This window comes from Trichomycterus rosablanca, chromosome 5 (assembly GCF_030014385.1).
Source record: "Trichomycterus rosablanca isolate fTriRos1 chromosome 5, fTriRos1.hap1, whole genome shotgun sequence".
Lineage (NCBI taxonomy): Eukaryota > Metazoa > Chordata > Actinopteri > Siluriformes > Trichomycteridae > Trichomycterus > Trichomycterus rosablanca.
The window spans coordinates 33468091-33481567 of record NC_085992.1 but is presented as its reverse complement, the minus strand read 5'-3'; the positions used below and the strand labels follow the sequence as shown (position 1 = coordinate 33481567).

The 13477-nt window shown below is 39.8% G+C and overlaps 1 protein-coding gene across 11 annotated transcripts in view; it reads right to left on the bottom strand.

The window, feature by feature from the left end:
• kiaa1109 (KIAA1109 ortholog) overlaps positions 1–9393 on the bottom strand; it is a 70448-nt gene extending 61055 nt beyond the window's left edge. For 6 of the 11 annotated variants that reach the window (XM_062996040.1, XM_062996044.1, XM_062996041.1 and 3 more), the window contains exons 1-8: positions 9315–9392; positions 4859–4974; positions 3952–4068; positions 3786–3864; positions 3636–3700; positions 2496–2670; positions 1408–1489; positions 1021–1214 (exon numbers count right to left, since the gene is read on the bottom strand). In XM_062996040.1, the coding sequence (XP_062852110.1) occupies positions 1021–1214; positions 1408–1489; positions 2496–2670; positions 3636–3700; positions 3786–3864; positions 3952–4068; positions 4859–4949 (803 nt within the window). In that variant the 5' untranslated portion in view covers positions 4950–4974; positions 9315–9392. Of the gene's footprint in view, positions 1–1020; positions 1215–1407; positions 1490–2495; positions 2671–3635; positions 3701–3785; positions 3865–3951; positions 4069–4858; positions 4975–9314 lie in introns of all 11 variants that reach the window. The other 5 variants (XM_062996037.1, XM_062996043.1, XM_062996042.1 and 2 more) reach the window with 2 other exon arrangements.
• Between the last annotated feature and the right edge of the window lie 4084 nt (positions 9394–13477).

The window sequence follows — 13477 nt, the reverse complement described above, 5'->3', positions numbered from 1 at the left end:
ATCCCAGCTTTGCCATGCGGCCACTGTGGGGCCCTTGAGCAAGGCCCTTAACCTTCTCTGCTCCAGGTGCATTGTACAATGGCTGACCCTTCGCTCTGACCCCAGCTTCCAAACGAGCTGAGATATGTGAGGAAAGAATTTTGTTGTACTGTACACCTGTATATGTACAGTACACTACACTATTTCTAATACACTTGACATGACCCACTGAACCTGAAAATGCTGTTAACAGCAAATAACAATATGTTTAGGAAACTGTTATTATAATTTGGAAGCACCCAAGAATTGAAGTATTTGCTCTGTAATATAACACTAACTTAACAATTTGCATTAACTGTAATCTAACTGGAAATAAACATAACTGAAAATCGTAATTGTACTCAGTAAAAAAATATCTTGCAGTATGTTATTTCAGCTGACAATTTTTATGGCACTATAAAAAGACTAGCAGGATATTTACAAAAGATCTGTATAAAACTTTATAGTTGTGCAAGCATTACATCACTATGTGCTATTGCGCAAGAAAGAAGCTGCTGCTTCAAAACTGGCACTCTAATGCTCAGCTGAAGTCAGTTGCTGATCACATGGGGAAAAATAAGGACATAGTTATCAGTTAAGGCCCCATCGTAAAGCTCATGATGGATTGGCCTACTGCTCAAGGTGTGTTACTGCACTGCAACCAGCGATTCCAGGGAAACAAGACCTACCACAACCAGAACATTTTTTTTTCAATATGATTTTTAACGTCATGTTTTACACACTTTGATTTGCAAACTCCACACAGAGTAATACATGTAATATGTGTAATAGATGAGTTTAAATCATTGCTGTCTACAGTTGTCTTATCTGTGCAAGTATTTACTTTACACTGTTTTATCCTGGTCAGGGTCACGGTGGGTCCAATTTACTGGGCAAAAGGTTGCAAACACTCCGGACAGGTAGCAAGTCCATGAAAGGACACGGATACACACATACACTTAACACAATTGTTAGTAGGTCCTGTTTAGTCGGTTTACTTACTCATCATTCTGCAGACCAAGGTATCGGGGGCTGGGCACTAGCATCACACGCACATTTTCCAGTGAGCCCTTTACTATGTGCATGAACTGATCCAAATGGCTACTGGGAGGCTTGGTGGTGTAAGTCAGGAGGGCATCATCAAAATGCATGCACAGAGTGTGAGAAAGGTAGTTGTTTCCAAATGCTACTCGACCCTTGTTTAAAAAAAGAGAAGAAGAAAGTGATTGGTACCACTGCAACCAAAACTAACCAACCAAGTTGTTCACGAATTAATTGATAATAAAACATCCACAATATCTGGATCAGGCTGTAGGTGCAGTAGAAATAAAAATCTTGGGATGTTTGGTCTTAGATGCAGATAAAATTCTGTCATGTTGCTGTACTTACTGTGCTTATGTTGACTTTAATGACAGGTATGAGAGACCTCCATGATGAAGCCACATCCTGAGATTCAGCTTTGATGTTAACACTTCAAAAAAAAGTGCACAAAACAAACCTTATTAAAGCTGTTAATGACAAATATTAATATTAATTATAGGTCACATTAAAGGCGGAAATAAATCTGAAATTATTTATCTTGATCACATTAATTAATAATAATGATAATCATCGTTATGATTTTGGATAGTTTAATATGCACATTAATCCTTTATTAGCATGACACATATACTGTAAATCCTTTTTTCTTTTTTTTTGCATTTTTATGTTTTAACACCACTTTTTCCTGGTCCGACTTCCACAGACTCAGTGGGTGCAATGCAGTAACACACCCCAAACAGGACACCAATCCATCACCAGGCTTTGTCCATCCCCCCTCAGACCAATCATATCTATATAAAAATGCCTGACTGGCCAGTGGCACTGTTGGGGATTCAAACCCTGCATCCCAGCGGGTGCGGACTAGGATACTGTACTGCTGTAAGACTGGAGGGCCCTCCCAGCATTATAAAAATTATTTAGGTAAATAAAGAAAAAAAATTTACTTTTTATCAGGCTGGCAAAGATATTCTTTGACAGACGTCAAATTCATAGATACAATATAGCAAACAGCTGTGAAGTGAACTGATGAAATCTCAGTAGAGACCAAGATACTGCTTTGCAGATCAAACCAAAGAACATCAGAGCAACTGCTGAGATGACAAAGTCTTCTAAAACATGAACAAGATAAATTCTACTTCTCACTTATGTCTGAAAGGTCTGGGTAATTTAGTAATGTTAATAAATTCAGCCATTGATCCTGGAAGACTCACGGTCTACTAATATTCTCACACACCCTGTTCACCCAGTTTGGATTTGTAGGCTGTTAAGATGTTTAATTAGGAGTGCTGGAAACAGAAAAATCACCCAGATCTGCAGGACAGAGGAACTGCAGCAGCAGGATTGTAAAACAACACTAGAGAGTTTGCCCATCAATGTCCTTTTAACATTCATTGCTACAGGTAGCAGGTGTGGAACAGTGAGAGATGTAGCGTTACCTGTCAAGCGTTTTGTTTTGCTCCTTTTTGTCCTTCTCTCCATCTTGCCGTGGAGGGATAAGAGTGGGCTCCAAGCCAAACATATCCTGCAAGCGTGCATACAGGTCTGTCCGATTGTATACGTGGAATTCAAAGCCATTAACTGTGACATACAGCCGTGTCTCTGCCTTTGGGTCTTTAAGGAAAATATAAGCAAATTATTAACTATACAGTATTTCATCATATCAACATATACTCAATCATCTAGAATAGCACGATTAACAAACATTTAAAAACACCATCCAACAATAAACTAATTAACAACAATCAAAGTGCATAGATATGGCTTTATTAAGATAGATAGATAGATAGATAGATAGATAGATAGATAGATAGATAGATAGATAGATAGATAGATAGATAGATAGATAGATAGATAGATAGATAGATTAGATAGATAGATAGATAGATAGATAGATAGATAGATAGATAGATAGATAGATAGATGATAGACAGATGATAGATAGATAGACAGACAGACAGACAGACAGACAGACAGACAGACAGACAGACAGACAGACAGACAGACAGACAAATAGATGATAGATAGATAGATAGATAGATAGATAGATAGATAGATAGATAGATAGATAGATAGATAGACAAACAGATGATAGATAGATAGACAGATAGACGGACGGACAGACAGACAGACATACAGACAGACAGACAGACAGACAGACAGACAGACGATAGATAGATAGATAGACAAACAGATGATAGATAGATAGACAGACGGACAGACAGACAGACAGACAGACAGACGATAGATAGATAGATAGATAGATAGATAGATAGATAGATAGATAGATAGATAGATAGATAGATAGATAGATGACAGACAGACAGACAGACAGACAGACAGACAGACAGACAGACAGACAGACAGATCACTTTATTAATCCCAAAGTGAAAGTCAGGTATTACAACAGCTCAAGGTACATCAGAAAAAATAGTAAAGGCTCAAGATACATTAGAAAAAAATTAAATAAGTAAAACACTCAGTTAAAAATTATTAATTCAGGCTCAAGATAATAATAATAAAACAAATAAGAAGTTTTAATGTGCACACATGATTTCTGTGCTTGTTTCCTCCCTTACCATGCTGCTTTTGTTTAGGGTTATACATCTTCCACCAGCGAAATATAAGAAAGCCATCTTGAATTCTGAGAAAATCATTTAATTAGATGGTTAGTAAAAACCTAACAACAAATGTTAAGTGATACATGTGTAGAAGATCTGCAGACATACCTAATGGACATGTCCTCGTTGATGTAGTAAACATCTCGGAACATGACCTTTCCAGACAGCACGGAAAAGGAGAAGGAGCCTGCAAGGACACATTAGTCATAATTAATACAGTAAATTAACAAAAGCATGGCACTTATAATATCCATCGTTTCACACATTTACTGACCGATATGAATGTATCCATTTTTGTAGAGTCTGTTAATAATAAGGGTAAGGATGAGTCCAATGTTACGAGAGTTGTAGTATGTTAAGTATATAATCCATCCACAGGAAAGAATAGTGGCTGTGAAAGACAAAGAAAACAAACACTTAAAATGTGATTCTTTTCAAGCAACAAGTAGCAATAAAATATCTATTGGGTATAATTGGGCTTGTTACAGTTCTCAAGTTGACATTACGGCCCTCATGTTATATACATTTTACTTCTATTTATTAAGAATTTCAAAAACTAATGACATTACTTTTGTACATAGCCACCTTTGCATGCATTTTTCCCAGCAGCGTACCAACTTTTTAATGCCATCAGCAATAAATGTTATAAATGCTTTTACATCATCACACGAAAATCTTCTTCCCCTTAAAGTTTCTTTGAGCTGTCCAAAAAGGTGGAAATCAGATGACACTAAATCCTGACTATAAGCTCTCTCTCAGTCTCACAGACATGACCAATTACTACTCCTCCCACCCTCACCATTTCCAACCAAAACATAAAAGTGCAGAAACTTTTTGAAGATCTCCCATGTGTGTGTTATATACTAAAAAAATAAAATTTTATAAAATAATAAAATACTAAAAAAACAATACACATACACATTTTAGCCATATACATCACTGTTGTATAAGCAATTTACAAATATATAAAACATATACCTGAAATACTCCAAGAGCTTATACATAATTTAAGTTCCATTGTTGTTGAGTAAAACACAGTTTGAAATAACACTTTCAAAGCCTTATCTGACAATTAGCATTACAATACAAAGCCCAATTCAGTGATATTAATATTAATCAAGAACATATTGACAATGAGACAAATCCATAATAACTGGCACAGGTCCCAAACGTAGACTTACCTACAAGTAGCCACATCAAACTGGATTGGTGTTTAACAAGGTAGTCGTCCAAGGCATTTGGACTCAGGCTGTTGTTAGAATTGCTGTTCATGGTTAGGCTTCTCTGTGGACGAAACCTATTCTCAGAAAGTAGTAATACATGTAATAATGCACATATAAACACAATAAAAAATATTAAACCACATTGCAAATTAGGTTTATTAGCAAAATCTACACTGAAAAAGTTAAGCTGTTTGCAATAAACCAATCAAACAAGAACAATTTAAATAGCTCAACATAACCAATATATCATACTTCAGAGCATTGAAGAACAATTTAAATAGCTCAACATAACCAATATATCATACTTCAGAGCATTGAACCAAAAAGTGTCTTCTGTGCATTTTTGTTTGTTTTGCAAATGTCAGACGAGCAATGATGTTTCTCCTAAAAAGCATTTGTACTTTGTTCTCATAAATACACTAGTACACTAGTGAAGGCTAGACACATCTGATTTCCCTTTAGTGTTTATATATGATTTGTGATTTTTGGATACATATTTAATGAGCCTTTGAAAACCTTACAGCAGGCTCATCACTTAGTAGTAGATTCACCTGTGTTGCTGTGGTTCAGCGGCATCCTAAAATGATACACAACTTTGCTACCCTTTCTAAATTAATATATTGGAATTTTTTTAATCTTTCTTGAATTTCGTAGAATGACATGCTGATTTAATTTGGCTAAATTCAAGCTTATGGTTTATAACATTTAAATGTGGTGAACTGATTTAATAATCAGGGCGGCACAGTGGCTCGGTGGGTAGCACTGTCACCTCACAGCAAGAAAGTCCTGGGTTTGATCCCCAGGTGGAACGGTCCAGGTCCTTTGTGCGGAGTCTGCATGTTCTACCCGTGTCTGTGTGGGTTTCCTCCAGTAGCTCCGGTTTTCTCCCACAATCCAAAAACATGCAGTCAGGTTAATTGGAGACACTGAATTGCCGTATAGGTGAATGGGTGCGTGTGTGTTTGTGTGTGTCTGCCCTGTGATGGACTGGTGCCCCATCCACGGTGTTACTGTGTGCCTTGCACCCATTAAAAAGCTGGGATAGGCTCCAGCACCCCCCGCAACCCTAATTGTATAAGCGGTTAAGAAAGTCAGTAAGTGAGAGTGATTTAATATTCAAGGCGGTGTCATAAGATTAGGCCTAATTAATTTATTCATTTATCTATCCATTTTCACCAAACACATCCTAATCAAGGGAAAACACAGGGCACGAAACAAGAACACACCCTGTACTCACTAACTCACATCTAGCAGTATTTTAGAGTGGTCAAGCCATCTTTAAGTTTTTTGTGGAGGTTGGAGGAAACTGGAGTACCTGCATGAACCTACATGCCAACAATATGCACCAGAGCTGAGAATTGAACCAAGGCCCCCAGGACCAATATTGCTCTGTGTCACATAGCCGGTACAATGATTCACAATCTACATAATGATACAATAGTATGCTTTAATTTCTGAAAGTGTTTATATGTGGGAAATATGCAATATAGCATGACTGGAAATGGAGAATTACTACCCATGCCACAGTAAATTGAAATTATAATACTATAAGGATTATAAGGATTAATATGTGGTCATGCTGCTTAACATTTTCATGTAAGTATTGCTAGTGCTCTCCCTTTCCTTCTACTCGCATCTCAGCAGGACTCGTAGACATTCCATGGATGTCATCGCATCACTCAAAGGCAAGTCCAAGCATAACCAAGTTAATATACGTAAATTCCTGGAGCTGAACGCAATTACAACACCATAGAATGCAAGAGTAGTTCTAAATAATAACCAGCTATCACCTTTGACATACACTCCTACACTTTGACCGCTAGTGTGTCCCCTCACTGTCAGTAGCTGCCTGTATTAAAACTATTGTTTATAAAACCAAAAATAAACCAGCCCCCACCTTTCTGAAAGTATTGGTCAAAGTTGCACAGGGCATAATTCTGGTGCCAGTACAACTACAGCAGCAGCTTTTCCCCAGTCAAAGTTTTACATTGCTGTTGGGTGACAATGTTACTGCTGGTGTAAAACTTTGTTTGAAGGTCTGTGACCATCCATCTTTTCTTAATCAAATTACAATTTTCAATTGGGTTCAGACCTATAATGGCACAAAGCATTACCCTGCTGGAAATACATCCTCAGAGTTGGGGAAGGAATGTGTTCTTTATAAAGACAAATCTGTCTGACTTCAGCCTGGCTGAAGCACCCCCTGACAGTCTATGATACTCCATCAAATTCCACTGTAACTTTTAGGCGTCTCCGGGTGTCCGTGTTCACATTAGACGACCAGGTGTTGGGCCAAGCTGATAACAGGACTCATCATAAATGATGAGCTTACTACAGTCCTCTTCAATTTAATCCTTAAGTGCTTGTACAGACCTCAGACCAGCTCTTCTTTGTTTCTTATTAATGAAGAGCTTTTTTCTAGCTTTGCATGACTTTAGCCTTGCCCTTAGAAGCCTGATTCAAACCGTCCTCAATGTGCACTTTACCATTTTTGTAAGTTACTTAATGTTATCCTTCAGTTGCTGAGTGACATTCAAATGACCAGGGCCAGTGATAGCTCAGTGGTTAAGGTACTGGACTAGTAAACAGAAGGTTGCCGGTTCAAGCCCCGCCACCACCAAGTTGCCACTGTTGGGTCCCTGAGCAAGGCCCTTAACCCTCAATTGCTCATTGTGTTCCGCTCAGTGTGTAAGTCGCTTTGGATAAAAGCGTCTGCTAAATGCTGAAAATGTAATGTAAATGTAAATGAGTTTGCTGTCATCTCAGTCAGTGGATAGTCATTTTTGTGGATTTGTTGTCCCCAGTGTCTGCTGTCTGACCTTGTTCTAATGAAGTGCAATCTTTAACATTTTAAGGATGGAAGTAACCTGATGCTCACTGTATCCCTCTGCCAGTAAAGCCAGAATTTAGCTCTTGTTTTACTCACTTCAAACTTTTCTTTTCCACTCATCTGGCAAGGCCAACAGTTATTTACTGATTCCAGTTACTTTTGAAGTACTACTAGCACTACCAACTGGTCCAATTGTAACAGAATACCAATGACCACAGCAGTTTACTCATTACACAAAATTCATCAGTTCACAAGTGTAATGTCAAACACAGTCATGAACAATTTTGTATTTCAATTAACCTGATTGCATGTCTTTAGACTGTGAGAGGAAACCAGAGCTCGCAAAGGAAACCCACCCCGAAACGGGAAGAACATGCAAACTCCACACAGAAAGGACCCGGACCACCGCACCTGGGGATTGAACCTAGGACCTTCTTGCTGTGAGGCGACAGTGCTACCCACTGAGCCACCGTGCCACCCTCATTTCCCTGGTTAAATAAGAATGAGTTGAGGTGCGTATTTAATCAGTACCTCTTTATGTATAATGATGTGTGCCTATAAAGGGCTGTAGCTTTTAAGGAAACTACTATTTTACATTTTTAAAAAGTAATACTTTTGAGCTTTTAAATGCCTGACAGTGAACTTGCTGTGCAATTCGTGATCAGCCATGGCATTATGTCACGTTTAAGCCTTGTATATAGAGTTCTATAGGTTCTTGATACAGACACAGTGATGACATTGACCCAGTTTTAGCCCTTCTTTTCCTCACTTTTCTTTTTCACTCATTTAGCAAGACCAACAGTTGTTTATTGATTCCAGTTACTTTTGAGGTACTACTAGCACTACCAGCTTGTCCAATTGTAAGAGAATGTCGATGATCACAGCAGTTTTCATTTCATTTCCCTAGTTAAATAAGAATTAGTCGAGGTGCTTATTTAATCAGTACCTCTTTATGTAGAATTATGTATACCCATACAGGGCTGTAGCTTTTAAGAAAACTACTATTTTAACACTTTAATGCCTGACAGTGAACTTGCTGGGCATTTCATAATATAGAGTTCTATAGGTTCTTGATACAGACAGTGGTGGCATTGATCCAATTTTCTCTGGCTTTATTTCTTAAAAATTGGCTTCATATATGCCAGTTACATCGTGCCTGATCCCCTTTTTGTTAGGTTGTTGACTGTCGACGGGTTTAGCATGATAACTACATAATAATAATGATTATTATTACTCACAGCTGACACCCTAGCCTCCTTTCTTGTATGGTGTACTTATTGAATGTGCCTAAACATATACAGGGTCGATAAACAATTAAGACTTGGTAGCTTAATAAAGCCAGTGTGTATAGCCTCCACCAGTGCACACATTCCACTGTACAGTAGTTTATTATTGTTACTTGGTTTTGTTACATCAGTTTTATGTGCGTATGTGATGTATGAGCAAAGCAATGCAATGTACGTATCGCAAAGCACTCAGTAAAGCAGCTAGCAAGACGCTAAGCTAACGAAGCTTACTACTGTAACCTAGGCCTCGGGTGTAAACACGCCCTCTAAGAAAGTTTAAAAAAATAATGAAGCTCACCACGTATTGCAAAGTCAGGAATTAATTATCATGTCACCATAATAATCCTTAGAGGCCCCTTTCTTGTTTTCCCCTTAGCTGACGGCACCCACATCTCACTGTTTCCGGAATATTTACACTCTCGACATAGATTTTCCTGGTTTCTGGGTCACGTGCACGGTTTAACCAATGAAGCTCAATCAAAACACGCACAGTAATAATGGTCAAAGTGCTGCATGTTTTACCTTTACTGTACAGTATACTTTATTCATTAATTCATTGGATGTTTTCCCACCGCTTTATCATGATCAGGGTCGCGGTGGGTGCAATTCACAAAGCGAAAGGTAGGAAACACCCTGGACAGGTCGCCAGTCCATCACAGGGCCAACATACACCAATCAGCCATAATATTAAAACCACCTCCTTGTTTCTTTACACACTGTCTATTTTATCAGCTCCACTTACCATATAGAAGCCTTTTGTAGTTCTACAATTACTGACTGTAGTCCATTTATTTCTCTACATACCTTTTTAGCCTGCTTTTACCCTGTTCTTCAATGGTCAGGACCCCCCACAGTACCACCACAGAGCAGGTATTATTTGGGTGGTTGATGTTTCTCAGCCCTGCAGTGACACTGACATGGTGGTGGCGTGTTAATGTGTGTTGTGCTGGTATGAGTGGATCAGACACAGCAGTGCTGCTGGAGTTTTGAAATACTGTGTCCACTCACTGTCCACTCTATTAGACACTCCTACCTAGTTGGTCCACCTTGTATATGTAAAGTCAAGGACGATCGCTCATCTATTGCTGCTGTTTTAGTTGGTCATCTTCTAGACCTTCGTCATGGGTCACAGGACACTGCCCACGGGGCGCTGTTGGCTGGATATATTTTTGGTTTGTGGACTACTCTCAGTCCAGCAGTGACAGTGAGGTGTTTAAAAACTCCATCAGCATTGCTGTGTCTTATCCACTCATACCAGTACAACACACACTAACACACCACCACCATGTCAGTGTCACTGCAGTGCTGAGAATGATCCACCACCCAAATAATACCTACTCTGTAGTGGTTCTGTGGGGGTTCTGACGATTGAAGAACAGGGTGAAAGCAGGCTAAAAAAGTATGTAGAAAAACTGATGGACTACAGTCAGTAATTGTAGAACTACAAAGTGCTTCTATATGGTAAATGGAGCTGATAAAATGGACATTGAGTGTAGAAACAAGGAGGTGGTCATAATGTTATGCGTGATCGGTGTACATACACACATGCACACACACCTAGGGCAATTTTGCACCTCCAATTACCCTGACCGCATGTCTTTGGACTATGGGAGGAAACCAGAGCTTCCTGAGAAAACCACTGTGTAGAACATGCAAACTCCCACAGAAAGGATGCGGACTGCTCCACCTGGGAATCAAACCCAGGACCTTCTTGCTGTGAGGTGACAGTACTACTCACGTGCCGCCCCAGTATACTTTAATGGCTTATATTTTTGCTTTTGAAATTACCCAATCCGTTTATTGTGTATTAAAGGGCCCCAAGGGTCCTCAAGATTTTGGCTTAAATCCTCTGACAGTGTACCTCATGCCTTAATTGGTGCAGACTGTAATCATATACTTTAAGCCCACTGGTCCTGTTTCCCCTAAAATTGTATAAACAGCATTTCTAGAACGAATAGAACATTTTGTAAAATGTACATAAACAAATGTAGAATTTAATGCCTGTAACAGAGAGGCATTCTTACCAATGTGTTACATCCTCTTTCCAATAAACTACACTTTTTAAGTTGCAGTTTAGCAAGTGGTTTTCTCACACAGTCTTACTTGATACAAAACTTTGTTGTCTAATTCGCCTCCTCGTTATGCACCAGTCGATCTATGTCCCTATCCTCACCTATGGTTACGAGCTTTGTGTAATGACCGAAAGTGGATACAAGCGGCTAAAATGAGCTTTCTCCGGCGGGTTGCTGGCCATACTCTCCGTGATCGGGTGAGGAGCTCAGCAATATGGGAGGAGCTCGGAGTAGAACTGTCGCTCCTTTGCTTGGAGAGGAGCCAGTTGAGGTGGTTCGGGCATCTGATAAGAATGCCTCCTGGACACCTCCCTGTGGAGGTATACCAGGCACGGCCAACTGGGAGGAGGCCCCGGGGTCGACCCAGGACCCGCTGGAGGGATTACATCTCCCAGCTGGCGTGGGAATGCCTGGGGATCCCACCAGAGGAGCTGGTAGAAGCGGCAGGGGAGAGAGATGCTTGGGACTTTTTGCTTGCACTTTTGCCACCGCGACCCTGAATGGATAAGCAGAACAGATGATGATTATGCACCATACATTACTAATAGGAGGCAGATCTGGCCTGCACTCAGTCAAGCACAACACTCTGTGTCTACAAAATCACACTATTGTAGCATGTGCAGAATGAGGCCTGGCACTGTCTTGCTGAAATAACCATGACGTACTGGGGAAAAAACATTGCTTTGATGGCAGTACATGTTGCTATAAAATTCCCATATATATCTCTGCATCACATATGTAAGTCATCCATGCCTTGGAACTAATGCATCCCATATCATGAAAGATGTTGGCTTTTGAATCTTTTGCTAATAACAGTCTTGATGGTCCTTTTTGTTCTTGTACCAGAGAACACTGCATTTATTTTTTACAAAAACAAGCAGAAACGACCGCTTGCTGGGATTTCGTATACATCGTATTAAATCTCAGCTGTCATCCGGCTGGGCTGAGTGGCCACATGAACAACGATTGGCTGTTGTTCAGGTATGGGATGAGTTGGACCAGGGTTCCTCATAACTGGTGCAGTTACAACCGCTGCTGGCTGATTGATGGTGCCTGTGCAGAGTTGGGGAATAATGCTGATCAGGGTGTGGCTCTCCGTGCACAAGGCTGATCCGCATATGAGCTTGTGCAGGTGAAAAGAGGCAATCGGTATTGCTCACGTGTCGGAGGAGGCGTGTGTCAGTTGCAAAGCTTCTCAGTCAGCAGTGGAGGGTTGTATCGGTAGAGGTAAAGCATAACGCAACCACGGTAATTGGATACGACTAGATTAGGGGAGAAAATGTGGGTGGAAAATCTGAGAAAAAGGGGGAAAAAAACAAGCAGAAACGTGAACTCATTTGACCACAGCACACACTCACACTGTCTTTCAGAATATATGAAATGAGTTAAGCCTTGGCTAAGCCTTTGCTAAATCCTTGATAATACATTTACTTGTTACCAGTTTACCTGCTTATTGTGAAATGGTTCAAAATGATGTAATTTAAACATTTTATCAACATTTCTCTCTTTTTTTTTACTTGTCCAACTTTGAGTGTTAGCAATCAAATTCAGATTTTGTTTATATTGTCAAAATTGTAAGTAAAATAAAAATTCAGGACAAGTAACAAATCACAGATTCTTGTTTTTATTTCATTTTACAAATTATCCCAAATTTTCCAGACATTGGGTTTGTTTAGGGCTGTATGTTTGGGGTTTTAATTTTTTTACTTCAACTGAATGAATGTTTTGAGCATTGTACATGTTCAAACACAAAGGACACTAAATCGGTCAGTTTACAAACTAGTCTAGTGTGTCCTCAAATAATCTATTGTTAATTTTGGATTTAGAAGCCGCTCAGGTGGCGCAGCGGTAAAAAAAAGAAACGCGCTGCAACCAGGGCTGGATTCTGAGAAGCGTCATATCGAATCCAGCCTTGCTTTACCGGTTCGAAGCTGAGTGGCTATATGAGCAACGATTGGCCGGTTGCTCATGCGGGGGGTGGGACAAAGAACCGGATGTGGGTCTCTCTCTGTCAGAATGCGATTGCGTTCTCTGCCGGCTGATTGGAGGCGCTTACACAGAGATGGGAGAGGGTGCCCTTAGGGTGTGTCTCTCCGCATGCAACGCTAGGTGGCGTCAATGTGTGGGTGGCAAAGATGCATCTGGCTGCTGCTCGTGTTTCGGAGGGGATACGGGTTAGCTTCAATCACCTCCGTCAGGGCAGGGTTCGGCATAGACAGAGAGGAAGCACGATGCTAATTGAACAATTGGATGCGCTAAAAAGGGGAGAAAAAAAAAAAAATCCATAGTGTGTAATTTATATGTACAGTACACTGCAAAAAAAGTGAGTTTCTAAATATATAAAATATAATAAAATTTTCTGGGTTTTAATAGATTCAGATGTACGTAC